Here is a 25,081-nt window from a genome sequence, read left to right as displayed (position 1 = left end):
ATAAATACATCTACAGCCTGCACAGATCTTGTAATAAATGTAAACACCATTTTATATGTTGCAAAATTCTGACCCAGCTGTTCCACTGTGACCAGGCTTCAGCAAAATGTCTGTCATGGTTCAACTGGATGGCTTTGGGGTTTAGTGGAGGAAAATTTCAAGTAAGATCTGAAATATAGGTTTGGAAGGATTCATGCTTGTGCTTAGTATGAAATAGGTACGTCTGTTGCTGTGCTGTGGCGTATGTGCATGATCTTAGTTCTTAGGTAAATGTGTGAGGTTTTGCAGAACTAGAACCTTTGATACAGAAAGGAAGAGCTAGAACCAACAGAACCAGATTTCTTTTATCTTAAAATTGTGTTGATCCCTTTTGTTGCCAGAGAAGTATATTTTTGTCACTGCAATTTTTCATTTTGTTACTATCCCTTATCTATTTAGAGTCTCTTTGCTATGATTTATGTCAAGGTTCTCTTCTGAATGGTGCAGCTGGTTCATAGTATTTAACATAGCAGAGAACCTGGAGGACTTGGGGTCAAGACCCTGTTGTGCTAGGTGCTGCTTGAGGATTTTGAATAAACATGTCCCTGTCCCAGAGACATCACACTTCCTTTTTTGCTTTAAAGAGGCTGAACCCCTTTCAGGAAAAGGGGAAATAGTGTCACCATGCAACTCTTCTCTGTTACAGCAGCAGAGCTAGTCATTTAATACCTTGATTTATAACAGTGTTGTAATCTAAATAGAAAGCAGGTGGAGTTACAACTGGGTACGATACTTTGGATATTAATGGCTTGGCTTGGCGGTGGAATTCTGAAGCTGTATATACTTTTTCTGTCTTAATTATGCATTCATTAAAAGCTTTTATACCCAATAGAATAAAGTAAATATTGTTTGATCTCTGTAGTGTGCTCCCAGACTGTAGATTTGCACAGCAGGGTCTTGATAATCTGAATAAATTGTATTTCCCCAAGGAGTTTATCTTTCAAATAAGGTCATAAAGAAATGCATTCTTTCCCCTTAGTTCTCCTTGTGCTTTTTCTGCTATTTATAACACGGAGCAAAGGAATAGAAGTATATTGTAGTCTGCTGTGTGCTTGGTTATGATTAACTCTAATTTATCAATCTGTTACTTGCATCCTTTTCTGTGGCTTGCGTGAGGCAATTATTCTTTAAAGTACAAACGAATAAAGATGGATTTGGAAGTAATTTAAATACAATGTTTATATCTATTATTCCTGTTTGACAATTTATCTTATCTCTGTATTAAAATACACCTCCGTATTAAAACATGGACAGTGTCACATCGTTTATTTTGAATATTTAATATTGTTGTCCTTCAGCTCATATTTGTTTGGAAAACTGATTTTCTTTTATGAGGGTTTCAAATGTCAGCTCATTGTTAAATTGGTGTGGCACCTGAAGGTTGATATTACTGAATCAGAAGACCAGTAGTGTAGAACAATGGATTCTCTTACTTCAGAGAGGGGGGAAGCGGGGGTGGATAGTAAGTAGAATGCATAGGATCAAAGATGGTTTCTTGTTTTAGTAGACACTGATAAATAATTTGGCCAATTTATTAAATTGGTTTGAGTTTACTATGAGATTTTAGAACTATTTCAACTGCTAGTTGTAAGATCTGTCTATGTAAACTTAGATATCTATTCTTAGCCTGAATGTGCTTCAGCAGTGCAACATACATCATATTAGAAGAGATAGGATCGCTACCTTTCCCTAATTGTCTTCAGCCCTTAGTGACAGTTCTACTTGTGTTCATATTTCATCCTTCAGTTCAAAAAAGATGTGGCATGTATTTAAAAGTTTATAAAAACAAGATTAAAAGTTTCAATAATTTACATAAGCCTGTTTTGTATTGCATGTTTTTAAAGAACGTATACTGCGATACAGTACCAGAAGAAAGTTGCACACAGCTTTTAGATTTTGTAGCTGCTCTTTTAACACAATATAATAAAATCTGTGGAAAACAAGAGACTGCCAGAGCTCTTATTCATAACCACACCTAAATTTAATTTCATAGTAACCTATTTAATTTTTTAACAATGTTTTTAATTCAATTAAGAGTTTATTTTGAAAATCCATTCAAATCAGACTGAGTTGACAGTGATTGCTTTGATACTTCCTGTTGGATTTTTTTAAAGCTAGAAGGTAGGGTGCTTTTTTTTTTTTTTTTTTTTTTTGGCAACTAACTTGCATACTGCATTTTAGTCTGATGTTTCTGAAAGTCTTAGCGCATAGGAAGACCTAGGTTATCTGATCTGTGGTATACGCCTTGCAATCTCAGTGTGACATTTTTGCCCTCTGGTATCATCACAGAGACAGTAATATATAGTACTGTATAATTTTAATTTGAATATTGGTATGACAGTCTGATAACTTTCATTTGTAAAAGCTAATGCATTACTTGCTTCTTTGGCTGTGAAATACAAACCTGTAGATCAACTCTAACCTTACAAAAACAGAAACAAATGTTTCTGATTACAGGCCAAGACCAGTTTTAACAAAATATACTTGCAATATTCATCAAGCAGTAAACCGTAAGTCCAGCGGGTCACTAACACATTATGTTAGGCGAAGCATCAAAAATCTTCTGAAGCTTACCAATGAAAATAAGTAAACGAGTAAACCCCCATAATAAATAAATAAATAGACACATAAATAAATAAGGATTGGAAATAAGTGAACACATAGAAATAAAAATAAATAATATCGTAAATAAACAACTGCTGAGAGTTTATCCATCCATAAGTATATTTGGCCTCTTCAACTGTATGACAGCTTTCATAAAAACTTCAACTGGTGCTAATTTGAGGGGATAGGGGAGTTTGGGGGATCATCAGAAATATCCAAACCACAAATGAAGGCTTACCAGTGTCTTTCAGATTTCACTGAAAATGTTAAGATTTTTCAGGGGAAAAGTGCATTTGTATGTCATGTTGTTGTTTCTCTCTAATGAGGAAAGATTTCATTATGGTATCTCCAGTATTGTCCTCTTCTGAAGTCCACCAAAAGCCATCTGTCCTTCTCCATTGACACTCAGTGGGGTTTGATCAGGCCTGTATTTTAGTTGGGCTGTTGATCCTCAGATCACAATGCTTGATTGATTATTTGTTTATTTTAATCCTCCCCACATATAGCTGTTGACTACAAAAGAGCTCAATAAATATACACGGAGCTCTTCTAAATTTCTTTCTGGATGTTTGGCATCCATTCAATTAGGGAGTTCTTTGAAAGGAAAGTCTTCCAAACCAGGGACAATAAATGATGGTTGTTGCTTGTCAAATGCTGTGATGTTTACTTTGATTATACTCCTGTGCATTGTTGCCACCATTGCATGGCCATCACAGAAGTGGTGGTGTGAGGTACCATCTGTGATCTGCAGATATTAATTCACCAAGCAAGCAGACAGACCAGATACTTCTCATGTAAAATTCATTCCTTTCTCTTTCCTTCTGCAACTGGGGAGGATTTATCCTTACCTCCTCTATGTTAGTGTGAAGAGGAACTGACACTGGCATAATCTGTGGCTTTTGGGATGATGGCTGTTAGTGCTTGTTCTGACAACGTAAGGAACTTTTCTTTGTTCTTCCAAGAAAACAATGTGAAACTCCTATACAGCAGTTCAAGTAGATAATGAAGAGGATTTATCTTTAATGTACAAGCCTGCCAGGGAAGGTGCGCTGTTCAGACTGGGAGATTATGTAACGAGCAGGAGCCTCCACAGGAATTTGATTCAGTTTCCTCCAGTACTGACTCCTCTAAGCAGGTGAAAAAAATTCTTTCTCCACTCTCCATTGCATATGCATAAACAGTTCCACAGTTATTGGGACAGCCACCCAATTCACACGTTCAAGATGTAGTCCATAAAACATTCCAAAAAAACCCCTCTTCGCACTTTCCCATCTTCCCTGTTGCTCTGCTCTATCTGCCAGCCGTGCAGCTCATTTGACATTTACAAGATTTCTTGTCAGTTTCATTTGGTGCTGCCATTCCATCCAGCAGAGCAGTGAAAGTGAAATTGACTTAATTTAGTCTGTTTCTCTTTCCTGCTCTAGTCCCTATGTTAACTAACCAGCAAAGTGAAACTGACAAGACTTCTTGTCATTTTCACACATGGAGCTGGTCAAGGAGAAGGCGGCTGATAGGGAGCAATGCCGTAAATTGGAAGATGAAAACCGGGATTGCGGAGGGCAGAGGAAGAGAAGTGTGAGCATACAGCAAGAACAGAGCAAACGGGTAAACATGCTTATTTCCCAGACGTCCTGGCTGCTTCTCTCTAGTAGGGATGAATTCTTGGCCTCTCCCCTGAAGAGCGTATGGTCTAGAATAGCAGTAGTTAGCTGTCCAGACGCTAATTTGCAAGGGATGCCAAGTTGAAAACATTAGCCTGTAAATACAGGTTGTCTGTTACTGGGATGGAAAAAACTTCCTGCGCTGAGTTACTGCAGCTTTTGTCTCCGCAGGATTTCTGCTGCTAGAAGGAGGGGGAGAAAGAATGCAAGGCCAACATCTGCTATAGGTTGATGTCAGTGGTTGGAAAAAAAAAGGGTCTGTTTGTTCATTGAAGATAAACTCATATGTAATAAAATGTAGCTCAGCATCTCATATTTTGTGAGGTTTCGTGGAACTAGAAGTGGTACTACACAGGTGCTCTAGCTCAATCAAAACAGTAAATAATGAACAAACAATTGCTATGTAACAAACTCTTGTAGTTAACAAATATATTTTTTTAATCCACTTGTTAACTCCTGCGAGCTCTTGTCATACAGTGTAAATCATGCTGGTTTATTATTTCATGTAATAATCCATATTTCTTACAGATGCTGTATGCATATATAATCTTAGTAGTTGCACTATAAATTAGTACTATCATATATATTTGCATATGCACTGGTAACATTTACACATACATTTTGAATCTGGTTGTGTTAATTAATTTCAAGTTATATTACCTTTCTTCTCCACAGCTCTAAAAGAACAACCTTTCTGTATTATCTGAGACCTGTGGGGTTTTTTGTTCTCTGTTTTTGGGTTTGTTTTTTTTTTTTTTTCTGAGACGTATTTTGTTTGCTTCACCCATTTAGGAATTAAATAGTTTTAATTACTTGGACCTATATAAGCTTGCGGACCTCTTCAACCTCACTTTGTTGGAGAATGCAGTGGTTGACTTCTTAGTAAAACATCTCTCTGAGCTATTGAAGAGTCATCCTGAAGAAGTTCTGGCACTTCCATACTGTCTCCTTCGAGAGGTTTTTAAAAGTGATAGACTCACTTCACTCAGTGAAGAACAAATCTGGCAGGTAAGGAGACTGGTGAACAAGCAGAATGTGTGATACTCTATAAACCCGAGCAGTAATCTGTTGTTTTGAAACCCTGGAGCAATCTCGAGGGAGAATAAGCACTTGAGCAAAAACTGTGAATAACAACTGAGAGAAATTTTTAAATGAAATTCAAAAAATGTTGTGTTAATGCAATTAGTTTGTTTGAAAAAGAAATTTGTCTTGTTGCTTAACTTGTGTTACTCAGATGTGGCCAGAGATTTTCTTCCAGATCCAACTTTCTTCGTGGGAAAAGATGGCCAATACATGCAACTCGGTTATCATTGCCTCTGGTGAGGCTAGTGCTGCAACTCTGGCAGCAAACCTGCTTCTGCAGTCTCTCCTGTTCACTTCAGACAAACTTAGCAGTGTAACTTCAGTAGTAATTTAAATTGTTTAGGCCACCACAGCTGAGATTGCCTGAAGCAGATTAGCGAATCATCACACAGGCTGCTCTGCTCAGAGATGAGCGGAGGCATCGGTGGAAGGTTTTTTGGCAAGAAGCTGGAGGTGGTGATCATTTCTTTTAAAAAAGTTGGCTCTAGAAAACGACCAGGTTGCCAGCCACAGAATATTAACAAGATAAAAGCATTATGTTGTGACCTTTAGTGTGGAGGGGGGTGGGGTGGAAAACTTAGTGTGAAAAAAACCACATAGCCTGTAAAGAGAAACACAAAACTAAATCAAAATCTGTCCTTGGAAACATTCCTGTCATACGTCTGTAAAAATTGCAATTCACGGTATAGTAGAAGGAAATCTTTGTAACACTGGTTACCCAAACACTTCTTTCTGTTTCCTTTTTGCTGTCATGTTTTATAGAAGGAAAGTATTTCAGGGTATTTCAAGGTAGAATGTAAGTTCCTGAAAAGAAAGCACAGGTTTCTTTCAAGCAAGTGGGTTATTTTGGTCCAGGAGAGAAGACTGAGAGTCAGAAGACTGATTTGTATTTCGGTCCCTGTTATTTATCTACTTGTCTTTTGGTTTATTCTAAGCAAATCATTTCATCTATATGCTATCGTTTTCTCAAAGTGTAAAATGTGTGTTCATCTGTGGGGCACTTCATGTTCTGTAGATGAATAACATCATGCAGGAACAAAACGTTTATTCTTTAAAAAGAAAAATGTCTAGTTAAGCTCTTCAAACCACAAAGACAGTATGCAGATGCAACTTAACCCTTCAGTCTGATAACTGGCATATTTGTTTCTGAAACGTTGAGGCTTTAGATTATAGTGTATTTTACAAAGATGGTATTTTCTGCAAATATTAGTATAAAGTTAGACTCTCGCCTGTCCTAGTCTCTGGAGGATGTCTGTGCAACAGAACCTGCAGAACACTACCCATGGTGGTGGGTTGGGTTTGGTTTGGTTTTTTTAGGCATGATACTCTGGAGTACTAGCCCGTGTTCCTTTTATCAGAAAAGGTTTTGATGTACAAGTTCATATATGGGGCATGGTTGATTGGCCCACTGGGTTTTATAATTTCTCTGCAGGGTTAGTGAAATATCCTAGCTACATGCTTGGGTATACTTTTGCTGGAAAAGTTGCTACAGAAGGCCACACAAGTGTTATTTAATGACAGCTCAGTAATGAACAAGAATATACAGAGTAATATGCCCTATGCAATCTGCTGAAACAAAGTTTGGGAAGTGGGAGTTTTTAAATCTTGTGCCATTGTCCTGTCCTGCAAGAACAACTCAGAAATAATTTTCTTAATTGTGTGTACTCCAGGCAGTGAATGCTTCACGAGGCAGCTATGACAAAGCTTTTGCTTCTGTTGCAGGGTCATACTGGGGAGAGATACTTACAGGTAATACGCTGCTTTTTGAGTGACAACAAACTCCACACTGTCCACTTAAGTGTTATCATAATTGCCTCTCTAAAGGTTACTAATGCTGTTCCGAAGAATTTTTTTAAACTAGTTTTCCGCTGCAGGCAAAACGTGCATGTGTCTTTTTAATTCAGTCTTTACAACCAGGAATAAATATATATTTACAAATATTCCAGGTCCCCAGAATGAATTAAAAGACACACATAAATATTTACCAATTTAGGCATTCAGAAGGCAATAAGAAACTGTTTTTTTGCTTTATCTTAGTAAATAAGTAATTCCCTTATAGGCAACCCAATAGAAGAAAATCAAATCAGACCAGCTATATAGCCTCAAGTGTAGTTAAGTTCATCATTTTTGCTAAGGTTATAGTGGTAATGCAATATACCATGGAAGAATCTAATATTCAGCCCAGGGTGAAGATTGGGTATGCCAGAGGATTAGTGTCAGGGTGCTTTATAGAAGTGAAACTTGATGGACAGGCTGGAGACAGATCTACAGAATCTCATTAAATTGCTGAATTGTTCATTACTGAGCACTCTCACTGTAATAAAGTGCTCATTGACTTTGACAAATCCCCGTCCCATGTCTTAAGGAAGAACAGCAAAGCAGGAGGTGTTGGGGAAGCTGGAGGAAATTGGCACAAAGTGGGGCAGATAATAGAAAAGCTGATGGGGGATGCTACCGTTTGATTTGTCTGCCTTACCTGTGACTAGTGTGGCCTCCTGCGAACATACGTGCATCCGTGTTACGGCGATATGAATTCAGCATGTCCCCAAGGCACCTTTACTAGAAGGGCTCCCATGAAGCCCTAAGCACAAATGAAAGCTTCCCTCAGAGAAGCTCTGGAAAGGGTGCCACTGTCTGCAGAGCACAGTTATTTTCACTAGTTTAAATTCCCAATGTCCACTGGGTGATTCAATCCTAATGCACATCAAGATTAAGACAGTTATTTTAATGCATCAAAATGTGTACACGGAGTGATGCTTGAATATGATTTAAACTGAAGTGACTCATATCTGGCACATTTTTGATTTTTGTTAGACTACCAATTCACAGTTGCCCAATTTTAGTGAATATGGTGAAATATAACGTCGAACAAACAAAGTTTGAGAATGTTCAACTATTGTTATTATGACACTATATTAATGTCAGTATACTAGTATGTGGATTAATGTAGAGTACTACAGTAATTCCTGTTGTTTCTTTCAGAAAAAAATGTGACTTCCAAACCAGGGTAAAGTGGACAAACTAAGTAGTTCATTCCTCTTTCTACCTACTAATATCTTAGGAAACTCTGGCCTAACGTAGGTGTCTTATTTTTAGTGGAGAAGATAGACAAGGAATATAATGATGTATTTCTTAAAACAAATAAGCAACAAAAAGCCCACCAGAAAACCTCCGTAGGCTGTGAAATTGGAGCAATTTACTAGCCTCCATCATTAGGGGTTTTTTTAGCTAGGCTAAGCCAGTAACAATGATTTTTTCCAACCTAAACGATTCTATCATTCTATGATTATTAGGTGTCACAGGATGTTTTCATATTGATTTTTTCCATTTTACTAGCATGTGAGATTATGAAATATTATTTTGTATATATGAAATTTATGATTTGTCAGCTGCATTAAAATGTGAGTAAACTTAAAGCAGTGACATGGAAGAAAGGATTAAATAAAAAAATGAAGAAAACCAAGGAAGAATCCTGAAGAAGCTGGAGGAAAAAATAAAATTCTTTAGTATTTTTCCTCTTCATCCTGAGCTGTGCAGCATGCTTCCCCCCCGGAAATGGTCACGATGAGGACATAAATGTCTAGTTTATCATGAAGTGAAAAGTGAATCTTTTAATAATTGGCCATTACTGGAAAGGCTCATTGGTTCTACTTTAAGGAAGCAGATGAATTCTTTCCCTTGATAATTGAAAAGGTAACCAACCCTGTAGAACAGAACGTATTCTCAGAGAAACCTAGGAGTAGGGGGCTTCTTGTTGGAACTTTATCAAGTAGAAAGCAAGCCAAAGATTTAAATAATAAACTGATGTTAGCCTTAGTTGTAGTATAGTTATGCCTTATGTTCGTTATTAAAAACTTCAGTGTCATGAGGCTTAAATGTTCATATTTTAAGGATCATACTAATAGTTACAGATAGAAATATCTACTGGATCATTCTGTCTCCCAGCAATACATTGGTCAAATGGTACTGTATTAAATACTACAGTTGATCCAAGGTGAACTCTCAAATCATGTTTGGCAAAAAATCTTAACATGAGATCAGTATAGATTAGTTTCTTCCTTCTGTGCTACTGGTTAACTACATTGTTAAAGGATATATATTTTTTAGACAGCTAACATTAAAAATAGATCAATTTTAGTATTTGCTAGTAGTTCTTCTGAAGTTAAGGTTAGGAGTTTTTTCCTGGTTTTTTTTTTACTTCACTGTCCAACTCAGTTTCTTGATAATCAACTGATAAGCAACCAATCTATGAAAAACTGGTAGATAAAACTGCATGGATAGTTTACAGGAGAAAGCATGCAACTATGTCATGTCTTTTCCACGGCTAGGCTCCTAAGACATTGCAGTCCTGTTAACTTCCTTGTGTGCAACTTGTGAACTTGTGTTCATAAAGCAGATGTTCCATTTATGGAAGTGTAGCACAAGTTATTCCTTTTGTTACTGGGAGTGATGTGCAAAATCAGTCTTTGGTTTCTGTATTAGAGAAGTGCCTTTGCTTGAATAAATAGAAAGATAAAAGACAGGAAGACTACAGTGTTACAGGTCAATATGAGTTGTTAAGCATCTATTTTATTAAAATAATAAATGCATAAATCCAATTTTCTTATTACAGTCCTGTTTATCCTTTTCTAAGGGGGAATAACATGCCCTATTTTCAAATGCCTTTTCTTACACTTGACCTCCATTTTGAATCTCCTGGTAGCATTTGTGGAGGGCCAAAAGTATTCTCCAGCAGAAATCCCACAGAGTTCAGTGCAGTTGGAAATTTTGTGGTGTGCGCACTATAGCAGGCTGTTACGATGGAACAGTTCTCTGCTGAAGACAGGCCCACAGACATCTTCCGTACATCTCCAGTGATGCCCACATTTTCCTATGCAGAACAGCAGTTTCTAAAGTGGGTTGTCATGTTCCAGTACAAGCTTGCCATTACTTCAGTGCAGTACTTGAATTTTTTTTGCTGTCAATCTTTTGATTCTACAGAGCAATTTTTAACATGGAGAGCGCAAAATTCATGTTTCTCGGGGGTATATATGCACTTTGATGAAATGTGGACTAAGTGCTTTGCTAAATGTGAACTTAAGTTTTCCTGCAAAACAAGTAGTGACATAAAATAGTAAGTGAAGGAAAGCATCTCAGTAATCAATGTTGTGTTTAAACAGTATATTACCCTTTCACTGTTTAAGAAATAAGCTTAAGTGCTCTCTTGGGCGAAAAGTGAAATCATGTCTGGTGGTCTAACGCTCGTCCCTAGTGAGTATTTAGCCTAAGTAGAAAACCACCACACTAAAACGTGGCTGTCAGCCTCTTATCAAGAGAGGCGTAGGAGAGAAAAAAGGAGTTTGCATATGAAGGCTGAGGTGTATTGGTGAGGCTATATGGGAAAATTAGCATATTGCCTATGTGTGTTTTGCTGTTTTTTCACCCCTTTTTAGTAGCCTTTTCATGAGCAGTCCATGTAAAAGTGCTGAAGAGCCACCCTTGAAGCCCAGTATCCACTGTGTTGGATCTGTGCTGGTTGCACTGTGTATCATGACTAGCTGCAAGCAAGGTTACGTAGTTACTCGCAAATAAAAATAGTGTGAAAACATAAGCTATGATAGGATGTAGGTTTCCTTTTCCTAAGACTAATCCTCATCATGACAAGTATCTCACCTGAATTGGCTGCGTGCCATCGTAATACTCCTTACGGTCTCTCCAGACTATTTGTGTGGGATTCATTTTTTATAAACATAGGCATGTGCAGCATTTTTGGTAGGATATCCATGATATCTAGGCCAAGCTGGCAGTTGTGGCACAGGATCTACAAGGAGATCAGTGTCTGCTGGAGCTGCAGACTAGACAGGGTTGATGCAGGCTACAGTGGATCGAGGCAGTGGATGTAGGCAGCTGGATCTCTCACTCTGCACGGCTGATGCGCTCAGGTCACGCACATTTTTCCTGATATAATTTCTGCATCATTTGTAATAGTAATGGCTTTTTGGCTTACAATGAAAATGAATGCTGTCCCTGTTGGCGCTGTCCCTTTGCTTTATGAAACACCTTCCCCCTTTGTCTGCCTTAACTTAAATCTAATGGGCTCTTAATCTTGTCCTTTACTGCAAAGTTTTGTGAACTTTATATAAGCTTTTGTTTTGAACTTTTGAAAGTTTCTTCCTGTTATTTCTTGAATGTTAGCTAATCTTGTTGCTGTTACTTATCAAGTATAGCAGTATGGAAAGGGACTTTCTATATTAAAACTAGGTTTATGTTAGGAGCAACTGTGAGCTCTTCTAATTTTCTTTTTGATACATGTCAGTTCCAATCAGAAAACTTGATTATTTTGCTGCTGTTGCTATGAGCAATAGAGAAATTGCTGGAGGGCATTACTTTTGCCTCAGTGTCCTACAGTAACATTGCCTCACCTTCTTTATCCTAGATTAACTTCAGAACTGCACAGAGCATCGCACCAGTATTTAGGAAGGCTGCTGTGCCCGCAGCTCTTGAATTTAGGTCACTTCTTCGGCTAAGCAATGGATGTGTGCTTTGATTTAGAAAGCCAAAAAGAGGACACCAAGGTGTGCACACAGCAAGACTGCTGCTGTGATATTGCTTTCCGCATTTGAATTAATCTGTTACTGTGAGGTTTGTGTTGACTGTTATGCTCTTTGTGGAACTGATCTATTGGAGATTAACTGAAATATAATTGTATTAATACACAGGTATATGGTTACATCAAAGAAAGCTGCTGAGGCTGTTGTGAAAGCCAGGCATGGTTGGAAATAGACATTACTTTCATTTTTAAGGTAAAGAAAAGAACAACATAAATAAAGCCTAAAACCCGCAGATGCCATGCGTGATCAAATGAGGCAGTCTGTTGTTACTATCTTAGTTAATAACTTCCATTCAGAGATACAAATGTTAGAAATGTCTACTCTTTCAAAAACCCAATAAAACTGTTTAACACTGTTACTGATGGATTTAAGTTTGTCAAAAATGACAGAAAATGAGAAGGTCTTTTGAGAATTCCCAGTTCTGTATTTCAACAAGTTTTCCTTTGAGAGCTGGTAGAAGCATTACCTCTATTTGTAACTATGGAGCCAAAGAAGATGGAGAAAGAAAATTGAATTCCAAGTTGTCTAAAACCATACAAATTGTCATCAGTATGTTAAGATGGCTAGAATCCAGTTTTGGGGTTAAGTGTTTCCTCTTGTACATAAACTAAGTGTGTAAAGTTAGTTGAAGCAAATTTGTACCTATATGTCGAGACCTACTATTAAGTGGGTACAGGTCAGCATGACTGCTGAGATCTGACCAGCTGTTGTCCCTTGCTGTCACTCCTGCCCCGGGACCAGGACACTAGTGGCTCCAGGAGGGTGAGGAGGCAAGGAGATGGAAAAGCAGTGGCATTCCTGCATGTCCTTGCTTACTCCAACAGGGAGACCCTTGGCACCTTCCGGATGTGTGAGTGAGCTGCGGAGCTGGGTGTTGCGTTGCCTCACGACAAAGAGGTCCTTATACTCCTTTGATCACCTTGGACTCCCTCATGCCAGGGAGAAATGGAAGAAATTATGACAAATACTTTTGTCAAAAAGATCTTAAGAAGCTTCACTGTGGAGTGGCTTCCAAGCTAGAGGTCTATGTGGGATAATAATGACAGATGGAAAGATCACAGTCTCTGAAGTGAGAATCTGTGCTGAAAAGCTTCCAAACTGCTCCTTTAGGGTGGAGCCTGTTTTACTGTTGGTGTGAAACCACATAGGTCTGAATTTTATGAGGTTTACCTTTTAGCAGTTGCAGTTGTTTCGGTTTGCTTCAGATGCGATTTAGTTGGTTTAAATAATAAATTTATGTTTGTATTAGTCTTGTAGTAGGGAAACTCTGACATTCCCAATTCATGAGATACGTTTGGGATCTTAAATGCATTTACAAACGTGTGTCTAAGTGTTTAAGTCACTTTTTTAAAAAAATAACATTCTTAGCACAATCAGTTGATTTTTAAAAGATTAACTTGTCACTTAAAAATAATGAGTCCTGTGTTAATCTGAAGCCCATGGTGTGGGGATTAAATCAAAATCAATAAAATTGACATCATTAAGAAGATGTGATTTGATTAAAAGGGAAACTATTCTGTTCTCAAGAAAGCTGAGTGAGCTTCTGCTAGTGTACTTGCTTGTTCTTTTTGTATTTAAAAACGGAATGGGGAAAAAATTTCCCATTGTGAAAAATCAGCCAAAAGAAATACCAACTCCTAAAATACATATGTAACTTTGTTGTTGTCATGCTGTCCTCTGAGGCACATTCTTCATAGGATTTGAGAAAGCAGAAGTAAATTGTCTGCTGACAAGAAAAGGCCTAAATGTTCCCACAGTTAATATTAGTGGGTGCGTCTGTGTTAAAATGAGGTTCCAGCAGCACTTCAGAGTTGAAGAATCAGGCTCACTAATGTGTAACATGGACTTCAGTGGCTAATGTTTGATAACTAGGGGGTGAAGTGGTTGGGAGAAAGTAGGGGACACTCAGACAGCTTTTGGCTGTGAGACCAGGAAGGGTAAGCCAAAACCGTGTCCTTGACAGAGGGCTTAGTTGGTTCATTAAAATAGTAAAGCAGAACAATGGAAATAAAGTTCCCATAGTGCTGGTGATATCACTGGGGAAAAAAAACAAAACCAAACCAACCAAAAAACAAACACCAAAAAACCCAAAACAAACCACCTGGTGATTTCACTTGGAAAAATTGACCTTGGTGATTTTGTAGTAACATGGCATCTTGAGAGCATACATATATATAAACCAACTAAAGGAGAGTATGTACTTTGATGTTCATTTTTGTGTGTGACCTAAGATATTAATGACATACAAATCCTGTATAGCTGTTGTCAAGATTATTATAGAAAATGATACATTTTTATGTGATTTGTTGGATTTGCCTATTAAATCCATAGAAAATTATACCCTAACAATAGGGAAGAAAGGAATAGGAGTCTTTCTACATTCAAGAACCATTTAGACTAATTTTCACAGAGCTGAATTGCATTTTTATAGAATTTTGTCGATTTTGTGCCTATTTCATTCTCTAACAATTTTTACTGATGAAAGCTTGTAGATTCCTGTCTCCATAGAGAGCCACTATACTTCTAAAACATATTTCAAGGGAAAAAATAACGAGAGGAATAGCAATAAAACCAATGTGTATCGGATGGTGAAAGATTGTAATTTTCACTTATAATTATGTACCAGCAACTTATTTTAATGCTAAACGTGGCTATGTAAAGTTTCAGTGCATTTGATGTCAGCCTGAATGTTTCCTCTGAAAATACAAATGAGCAATTCTAGATTTTGAAATTATGGCTGCTGGGGGCAGGGAGGTCCCCTTCTTCCACCCCCCATGTACTCTGTCCTCACCCTGTTTGATAAAAGAGAAATGCTATCATAAACTTTGATCTCCTTAAACTGAAATCAAATCACAGTTAAGATTCCTAGTTAGAGAGCTGTGTTTTATGAAGAGATAAGCTTCTGTTCATTGCAATTTCAGAAAAACTTATCAGAGATAAACCCACCTAGCAGTATTGGTTTTACCATCATGAAAAATGATGGAGGGTCCAAACCTGAGCGCTTTGGGATGTGTTAGAAAATGGATGGCAAGAAGTAGTTACCTCACAGCTTCTTGCCACCTGAAGAGCGGCAGATTTATTAGGCTCCATAGTTTTTAGGAAGCTATGAAGCTACATTTTAGGAATGTGTATGATGGGAGGGTTTGCTTGTCGTTTCTAACTGTCTATGGCTGGACCTGTTTGAAAGGAAAAAGGGAGGTTCTGTCTCCGGATGCCATATTTTGAGTTTGGTTTTACTGCTTTGCTTTGCTTTGCTTTGTCCTGGATAGATTGTCACCCTCCATACTCCTTTCTGAGGTTTTCTTGTTAAAACAAAATTTACTTTGCAGAAGTAGAGCCTTTCCAGTGTGGTCAATCCCAACTCATTTATTTTATTTGTGTACACTCCCAGGTGTGATAGTCATTGCAGTGTACAGGAGAATAGAGTGGTTGTCAGTAGTGTGGGATAGCTGTAAAGTCTGTGCAATAGGGATTGCACACTAGCTTATACAGGTTTTAAACACAATTGTACATATGGAGTGTCATTGCTAGGGATTGCACTGGGCCTTGCTTGTTCCTTTGATCATAGTAGAAGAGTGAATTAGGTGCAAGAAGCACATTTGTAGATCTGCCTTTGTAGAGAAGCTCCAAATGACTCCAAAGGAAACTACTCCATGGTTTGAGGACTTGATCACACAACAATGCAATTCTCTTGAAGCACACTGTAGGATAGCTTTGTCTTTGCTGCTCCAAGAAAGTTAAGAAAGAATACTGTGTTTTACTGCCTGTATGGAGATGTGCCTTTCAGCTGCAAAAATGCATCAAATACTGTTGTCAGATGATATTTAGGGATGTGTTTTGTCCTCAACTTCAGATACCTGCATCTCACCAGGTTTCATTGTGGCATGGAGCACAAAAAACTCCCCAGGACTTTGGCAGTGGGGTAAAGAGACTCAGTTGTGGACAGGTTGAGGGGACAGAAGATTTTGATTGTGTCAGCTGTACCATTGCTGTCTTCTGTCATATCACTTAATTTTTCTCCCTCTTAGTTCCCATGTTGGGAAAATGGTTGAAATGTACACTTGTCTCAGAGAAGCTCGAGTTTTACTGCTTATAAATTGCTTTGAGATACTTGGAAGGAAAGTGCTATATAATTTTGAAGTTCAGATTCCCCAGAAGGTGTAAAATGGCAAACTTCCATGAGCTGTGATAATTTACAACAGCTGAGAGTTTACCTTCTGTCCCTACCTTACTTCACTTTGAGCTTAAGTAGATGAAAAGTTTAGGTTTTCCATTATAGCAACTCTTTGCTTTCATATAATATGATTCATTACCATATATAATGTTATATATTAATGTAGTTCAGCTAGCCTTTTGTAAAGCTGATTTTTGAGCATAGTTATTTTATCGCAAAATTTTTATTAAAAAGCTGAAATATTTTTATTGAGGTTAGTCAATGTCTTCTAGGTAGGCTTCTGTCTAGTCTCATTTCTCGTAAGTACAAGAAATGGTAAAATAAATGCATTGGATAAAGTGTGGTTAAAAAAAACCAAAAATTTTGAAAAGTGTACCTTCTATTCTTAACTGTTATTACAAAACTGACATTTTTTTCTGTGTTTCGTAGGAAACGCATACATAAAAAATGACACTAACACTGTCTCTCTCAACCTTTTTGATAAAATAATGGCCTTTCTGGGAAAGCCAGTATCATTATGTAGCACCAGGCGGGAAGGAAGCTTGCGGTAAAGCACTGGACTGAGAATGCGGGGGACACTATTTGGTTGGTGGAGAGTTCATCTTTGGGATGAAGAATTCCTCCCTTCTTCACAAGGATGTTGTGTGGAAACATTTACTAAAAATTTCGGAGACGGAGGTACAGCTGTTAAAATTGTTACTAATGAAGCTGTTTAATTCTGACTAAGAAATCTGCCAAAGTCGTGTAGGTTATGTATCCTTCCCTGTACCTGTTGAAGACTGTGCAGGACAATATTTTTGTCTAGCAGCCCTGTGAGGAAATCAGGCACTGGTGATTGATGCTTTACAGCTTAAATGTTTAAGAAGATAGATCTTATCAGCACTTTGAGAAAAATTGAGAGGTATTTTTAATACATTGTGATTCACTTTAACGCCATTAATTTTGATAAATGTTTGCTATTAATACAGCCTCATTATGTGCCTCTGCCTTAATCACAGTATCATATCATGAAATGCATCATTCGTGCTTCTAGACAGACTTTGGCCAACAACTCTGCTTGCTGTGTGTTATTCAGTGCTGAAAGATCAAAATCAAATTTCTGCCTCTTGGAAAGTGGCTCACAAACTGCAGGTTCAGGTGTTCTGAAAGCTGCAGGTTGTCATCTTGACATCACAAGGGTCCCAAACCAGCAAAACTCCAACCAAGAGGTATAGCATTTCTTATTTAGCAGGACAAGAGCTTCCTGAAGAAGTAGTCTGGACAAATCCACTGCAGCTTTTGCAGAGACTGATAAGAGGCCAGGGGTACATACAATAGCAAGTGCTTTCACCCTCCAGATGTAATGAACCTTGGGGTTTTCTAATCTTCCATTTGGGCCGTATATTTCCTGAAGTCATAACTTACTTATATTTGGCTTCCCTCTCTATTGTCTGAGCCTACTGTCTGATCCCTCAGTCCTCCAAACCCTGTCCATCTGTGAAGCTGTGGGTCTGTGACTGGATGGCAGTGGTTATGGTTGGGTCTGGAAGGATGCACGTTTTGTCTTTCCTTGCCAGCTGTGCTCTCAGACTCCAGTTTGGGAATGCACTTCAGGCCCCCCCTTGTACACAAAGCCAGTGCCACTGCTGAAGCAGGGGTCTAGCGCTAGTGTGGGGATGGCTGGGTAGGAGTTGGGGACAGACAGCAGAATGACAGCATCTTTGAATATGTTGGTGTGATTCTTGTGGTAGAGACACTGTGAATGTTGGGGGGAAGTGTGAATGTGAGACTTTGCTATTTGTGTAGAGAGAAGCATGTTTGCTGCACATGGTGGCAGAGTCCCAAACTGTTACTTCCCTTCTCCATTGGCATGTTAAGTATGTTATGGGGTCGTTCCCAGGAGTTCACTAAATCCATATGTATATTGTAAACAGCACCTTAATACTTGGAAAAGGTTGGGTGTTTTGATATTTGAAATAGGAGGAAAGGTGGAACTCAGCTGTCAAGCGAGTGGAAGCACTGGAGGGAAGTACTTACCAAATCGCTGGCAGACTGGGCAACTTTTGTCGTGCTTCCTTTATCTAGGACTTGGAGCCAATAGATCTTCCTTAATTGGGCGGGGTTGGAACCTTCATGCTATCTGAGGGTAGTATGACTTTCCTCACTATACAAAAAAAAAGCACCAGAGAGCCTGGTCCTTTCAACCTCCTTGTACCAACAGTAGGCTTCAGTAAATTAAAGTGAAACAGGAATGAGTGAAAATGGCATCCTCTGTGTCAGCAAGGATCTGCAAGCCTGCTCATAGCTTCTTCAGCTGAGGGCACTTGCGTGTTTTCCGCTTAGATGAATGTTCTCCTTACAGCCCCAAACTTGGAAGAAATTCCATTCTGTACTGTGAGGAAAAGTTACAGGAAACAAAATTTCTTAAAAGCCTTTGGTGTTTGGATCTGTCTTCTCTATCCATGCCCCCTTCAGGCAAATATTAATCTTTGCTTCTAAGCTGCTTTTTTGTTTTGATATGCTGACCTGAATGCTGGTATGCATTTTGTGATGCTTGACAGACTAGAGAACATCTGATGATGACGAAGATCACAGAACAGAAGATTTACCACTCATCACTTGAAATACTTGCTTCCTTCAGAGGTACAAAGAGGTTCTTTTGATTTACCGCACCTTCTTTACAGCTCTGTTGTGAGGATGGGAAGCCATGTGGCTGGAGCTGGGTGAGGCTGGGAGGGGAAGCAAACTGTAGCTGAGGAGGTGCAAGGAAATTTGAATCTTCCATTCTCTCCAAATTTTGCCAAAGCAGCCCCCAGTTCTTTTTTTTTTTTTTTTCTTTTCTTTTTTTTCTTTTCACTTCATCACTTTTCACTGATTCTGTGCCAGTGAGTAAGGTAAGAAACACCTAGTGGGATCGGTTCGTTTTCCATCCCTTCGAATGTGGGAATGAACAACCCACCAGAAAACTAAATATTCATGCTGTCAGTGGCATGATAATTGGTCTCTGCTTTCATCTCCAAACAATCTCTTGCTTGGATTCCATTATTCATTCTAAGAGAAAAAGGGTTATTAATGCAGTGTTCTTTATTTTTTTTTTTCGTGTGTGTGTGTGAGAAAGAGAGAACAGGAGACCAATAACACAATGAATATATTGGCTAAGAGAAAACATTTGCAAGAGATCCTTGCCCATTTTTTTTAATCTTCTCTTATCATGAAGAATGTGAGCCATGATAAACTGTTCTGCTAATCAAACAGCACTGAAAGGTTAGGTCATTGGAAGTCTTTAGTCATTTTGTGCTTTTCAAGAGTGAATTTGTTAAAATTATGCTGAATACCCACTTAAAGCCTGGGCTGAAAACCCTACCTGTGTTTTATAACTCTGCACTGTCAGAACTCATAATAAGTCAAACATTCTTTCAGAGGTACTCATAAGGGAGAAAAAACCCTGTAAATTTAAGAGTAATTTCAGATTGTAAATGAAAAAGAGAGGCACGACTGTTCATTTGCACCAATCATGCCTTCCTTTCATCTGCTCTGATTAGGCCTGGTGCGGTTTCATCAAACTACTCCATCACTGAGCTGTCACTCCAGTCGTCTGTTGATTGAAAACAATCAGGGCTCTGATGGCACAATTATTCTGACCCTTTAACTAGAGGCTGCTGTGATAATGAAAGGTTGATTATGATAGTTTGTGCCTCTTTCAGTTTGCCAAGAAGGTTAATTTGGGCATCAGACGGATGTTTAATGGGCGCTTGCTGGCTACACTGAGGTAAATGAGAACGTGCAGTCTTCGATATTGCACGGATATAGTTTGGCTGTCAATCATTGTCATTTTGAGTTTGTGCCTCACACTCTGGAAATCACATTTTATTTTTTCCTTGGGATTTAATTTATTCTGTGCCCTGAGGAAGTTCTTTCACTCTGTGACCTTCACAGTAGCTTTCTCTGTCTTTTTTTCCCTTCCCTCAAATGGAGCCCAAAGGCATAATACATCTAGAGGAACATTTTTCTTTCATTTTTCACATTAAAAAAAAAAAAAAGGGAAATTTTAAAATCCCTGTTTATCAACTCACCCCGAACAGAGCAAATGTTTTAATTCCGATTGTAAAAATCAGAATGTGCAAATGAAAGCGTGCCTGCTTGCTAACGCAGCGCCACACAGGGGGCTGCTTACACAGACACACATTTGTAAAACTGACAAACAGGTAATTTTAAAATGTCTCTGTGTAAAGAGGGTGGGGGATGGCACAGCTTTATTTTCACAGGCTACACACATATGCATCAGCCTGGTGCCTTGTAAATATGGTCTCAGTCACTGTACTACAACTTTTTGAGTTGGAAATCTCTCTTCAAGGTTCAGGGGCAAAAGGCATTTCACTGCTGATTCAGAGATTATTAATATTTACTGTGTTCAGATTGAGAGACTCCTATGCATAATTTTGTAGTTGTTTGGCTCAAGGTGCAAAAGAAATGCAAATACCTCATAATTTTGATTGTTCTACATGCAGCTCATTACAGTCTTATTTTTATGCACATTTTTAATTCAAAATAAAAAGAAGAAAAAGATTTCTATCTTTAAGGCTCTCCGGCATCTAGGTTTGAGCCACTCATTTTCCATGCTGGCCACAACTGTAACATAGTACCTGATTGATACAATTGCAAAGACAGTCTGGAGGCTGTGCTACATGGTTATGTACTAACTTCCAAAAATATTCACATGCAACTTGTGGCTTTGAAAAATTGTGTTTGGTGGTTTGGGTTTTTTTTCCAGAAATAATTCTTCATCCATATGTTTTTATTCTTAAATGGGTGATACAGTCCAGTGTAGTTCACCTTAAATAAAATGCTTAAATTGATATCCTAAACACTCCGGGTTTTGTCCTTTGTAGTCTCTGGAGAGAAAAAAGGACTGAGACCCTTTAGAGATCCAAATTCAGGCCCTTTGGAAATCCCTGTTAATTTTTAAAAAGGGGAAGTTTATAGCCTTCAGTGGACTTTGTTTCAGAGCTTTAGTAAATGTCCTGGTTTATTCATAGATTCTGCTCCTGGACTTGAGATTTGAAGAGCCAGGGTGGTCTTGATGATAGCCAGCTGAGACAGACAGTTGTTTTGAGGCAAGAGGTTCCAGTCTGGAGCGCCTGAGGCTTGCCGAGTTAGGTAAACTTCAAGGAGAGGCCAAATCATGTGCAAGTTTATGGCCAAAATACATATTTCTAGTGTTCTCAAACACTGAACTAGTAAACTCCAAGTTTTGCTTTTTGAAGTTTCCTCATTGCCTTAAAGTGATTGCTGTAGTAACTATGTTGCTTTCATTACTCTTTTTGGCTTATCAATCAGTAGGAGAAGAACTATAGCACTGTCCAATATGCTAACGATACAAATATATTAATTTGATTTTATTCTGGTCTAACATTTTTGCTTCAGTTAAGAAACAGAAAGACTGCTCAGGTGAGATTTGTGTTAAAAGAAGAGATTTGTGGTTCTTTCTGTTTCCCTGGTACATATTATCATCAGATTGTCACACAGAAATCTGATAATTTGTGTTGAATATATCTGGTACCAGTCCAGGAAAATAATTTCCTCCACTTTTCCATATTTAAAATTGCCCTTTCTTTTAAAATGAGAATGTTCACTATATTATTGTATTTAGGATTTCCATTTGTTTTAATGAGACAATGTGAATTCATTGTTTTGCAACCTTATAAAATTTCATGTTTCCTTTTATTTGTTGTTGCTAAAAAAAACGACCTCCAAAACCCTTGTTTTTTCCACCACTGTCACTTTTTGGCTTCATCTCAGCTATTAGAGACCTTAGGTGGTATAAACTAGCATAATTCCTTTGTAGTCTGTGTGGCTACAACACGAATACATCAACTAAAGATCAGACCAAGATGACTTTAATGGAGTTCCTGTGGCCCCTGCCTCTCGCAGAGCCCAGGTTTAGAGGAGTGTTTTCTCTCTCAGAGCGCCGTGGACATAAACTTTCCCTGACACCGACTTTGTGACTTAAAGTAGTTTCCAAGTGAACCTGGGTCTAATGAGTATGTAAAGCTTTCTGCACTCATAAAGTAGCTTGGCTTTTCTGCTTAGAAAACTTGCTGCGATGTCAAGTGAAGGTCTGACACGTTTCCTTGCAGGGTGGAATGAGAAGGATTGCAGGAGGACACTGAATGGGTAAGGCACAGGTGTGCCGGGTTTTCTTGTTTCCTGGGATAGCTGGCAGCCCAAAAGACCAGGTAACTACTTATTGCAGGGTTACCTTCAACAGGGGTGGAATTTAACTCAGCTTTAACCTCCACTGCCTCTGTGCCCTCTCTGGTTGTGGTACGTATGCAGTATGTATACCATTAACAGCAGGGAGGTAAGGGCCACACTCTGAGGCTGTCGAAGCATCATGCTGGAAGCAGAAGCAGCCATTGGAAATGCAATGAAATCGCAATCCAACATGCAGGTGTATTTAGATGTACGCTCCAACTGTGGTACAATACATTTTTCCATCTGTTTTCTGCTGTTTTTATAATGTACTCCATTGCTAAATCAAGTAATGTAATCCTGGAGAAGAAAAATCCTTTGGGTTAAAGCTTTAGAATAAGAGAATTAATCTGTTTTGAAAATCCTGTCCTTCTGAGGGTCTAGTTGTGTCATTTACTTAGTTTAGAAGATGAATATGGCAAAATATATTATTTATTAAAGTTGATATAGGCACTAGGCTTGTAGCTTCCTTTTCTCACACACTCATACATTAAAATTAATAGAAAAGAAGATTCTAGCAGTTTAAACAGAATTTGCCTATATGGCACTAGGAGTAGGAGTATTTCCTTATTTTTGTAAATTATTTAGCAGCGACACAAATATTTTAAAACTCAAAATTGTGGATGATCTCTTTGTTTTTGCTTGCTTACTTGTTTGTGTTTTAAACACAGTTGTAATTTCAAGTGCTATTGGTATCTCCTTAGAGAAGTCTGAATCTCTCTCCTTGCAATGTCATAAAGTGTATAATGGCCTTGAGTTTATTTTGCTAATACTGGTAATAGTTGTTAATCACTACTACCAGAGAGGCTAAAAAATAGGCACTATAATTAGTGTACTGACAGGGTGAATTTTGGAGTTTCTGTGTAGGTACCAGGTTTCTAAGTCTGGATTAAACAAAAGCTGGGTGAAGGTGGTGGAACTTGCATGTTGGTAAACGTCTGTATGTTTATCAATGCTACATGGAAATTTACACTTCTGCCGTATGTTCTTGAGAGTTATATTTGCCTCCTGTACACTGAAAGAAGTTTAGAAGTTTAGAACTTAGAAGTTTAGAACTTAGAAGTTTAGAACTTAGAAGTTTAGAACTTAGAAGTTTAGAACTTAGAAGTTTTACAGTCCATCAGTGACTATTTCTACTACAAGCAAAAGACTTGTTTGGGAGCTTAATTTTCTTTCTTCTGAACTTCTCCAGCCTTCCAATAGCTGCCAAACCATCCAGTGACTAGAATATCTGTTCACCCACACAGAAAACTCAATTTTCTTCCATGCCTCCATAGTGTGAGGCACTATGTTCTGCTAGAGAGCACCGTAACAACGTGTGCTGCATAGTAAGTCTAAGGCTCAGTTTGTGAGTGTCCCTAAAACCATATGACCTGTTCCATAGTCTTGTGTCACAATTTAGGAGTTGGTCCTGTATTCTATGAATATACATATAAATACCTACATTTGTAGCTTAAATTCCTAGCAGTTATTTTTAAGGAGTGTCGAAAATGAATTTATGGCATTTAAAATGCGGTAACAGTCATTGTTATCAATAGCAAGACAAGTTGATAAAAACATGATAGCTTTTAGCTCTTGTGGCCTGTTCTCTGCCTTAGAGTGCCACAGATTAGGTGTGGGTCACACAGAAAACTGAAGTCAAATTGTGTTCAGCAGTAGCATGAGTTGATCTGGACAGGAGCTTCTAAACACATTGTGATTCAGTTGCCTCCCTAAGACCCAGTAGATTTTCTCTGCTGATTATCAAATGCCTACAGACCATCCAGGTGATATAGTGATGTGGAGGGTTCTTAGCCCTGCTTTCTAAATTAATATAGTAAAATGCAGTACTCCAGTGCAAACTCACCTCAGACGTGGAGTCTGGTGAGAGCCAGTAGCAACCTACACAAAAGACAGCCTGGAATTCGCCTCGCCCTCCCCGTTGCTGTTGCGGTTGCTTGCCAGAAAGGAAAGGTGGAAGTAGCGCAGAACAAAGATACCTTTAGGTGCAGCATGTATAGAGGGTCCCAAGGAGGTTGCAATAAGTTTAATTTGGAAAGATTCAAAAGTTTTCACCAATAAAGATGCAGGACAGATGAATGGGGATGAAATAGTGTAGGAAAGGATGGAGAAAGTTTTGGTTCAAGACCAGGAATAGATTGTACATCTCCTATGAGTGCCAACAGAATTTTCGTATCACCATTGGTATGGTGATTTTAGAGAAACATTAAGCATTATTGGCTTCAGTGAAACATTTTTTTACAACTCCAGGAATAGTCTCAGTACAGACCAAACTCAGTATGAACCAAGTTGCTTTTGCCAAAAACTTCATGCAGCAGACGAAATGTATTGTAATGGAGATGTCCATCCCTTCTGCTGCAAATTATCACACATCCCATATGCAGAAATGAATGCAGATACTGTATTTGAAAGGTATGAATGTATATAATGTTGCTTCTGTGTTTATATAGTGTTTATGGGGGGCCAGGAGGGAGGACAATAAAGGAAAGAGGAAGGGTGAAGTTCTAAGATATTAACAGGCATTAATGTTAAACTTCCTTTAAAAGCTCTGTGGTTACCAAGGCCTGGTTTACATTAGTGCATGTCTTTTAAGAGTCTGTAATGTCTCTCATTACAGCACAGGTGATACCTCCATGATGCCATTTTAGATGTGAGTGAAGGCATGAACTATAAGCAAGAGAAACCAGTCTGTTGGATGC

The 25,081-nt window shown here is 38.4% G+C and overlaps 1 protein-coding gene across 7 annotated transcripts in view; it reads left to right on the top strand.

Moving 5' to 3' along the window:
- Nucleotides 1-25,081, top strand: part of KLHL32 (kelch like family member 32) — a 99,346-nt gene that overhangs the window by 55,752 nt on the left and 18,513 nt on the right. For 5 of the 7 annotated variants that reach the window (XM_009479258.2, XM_009479257.2, XM_009479256.2 and 2 more), the window contains one exon: nucleotides 5,097-5,312. The exons of the other annotated variants lie outside the window; for them this stretch is intronic. In XM_009479258.2, the coding sequence (XP_009477533.1) occupies nucleotides 5,097-5,312 (216 nt within the window). The remainder of the gene's footprint in view (nucleotides 1-5,096; nucleotides 5,313-25,081) is intronic. 7 annotated transcript variants of the gene reach the window in all.

Source organism: Pelecanus crispus, chromosome 3, assembly GCF_030463565.1.
Source record: "Pelecanus crispus isolate bPelCri1 chromosome 3, bPelCri1.pri, whole genome shotgun sequence".
Lineage (NCBI taxonomy): Eukaryota > Metazoa > Chordata > Aves > Pelecaniformes > Pelecanidae > Pelecanus > Pelecanus crispus.
The sequence above is the reverse complement of the archived record's forward strand: the minus strand, read 5'-3'. Positions and strand labels throughout refer to the sequence as shown.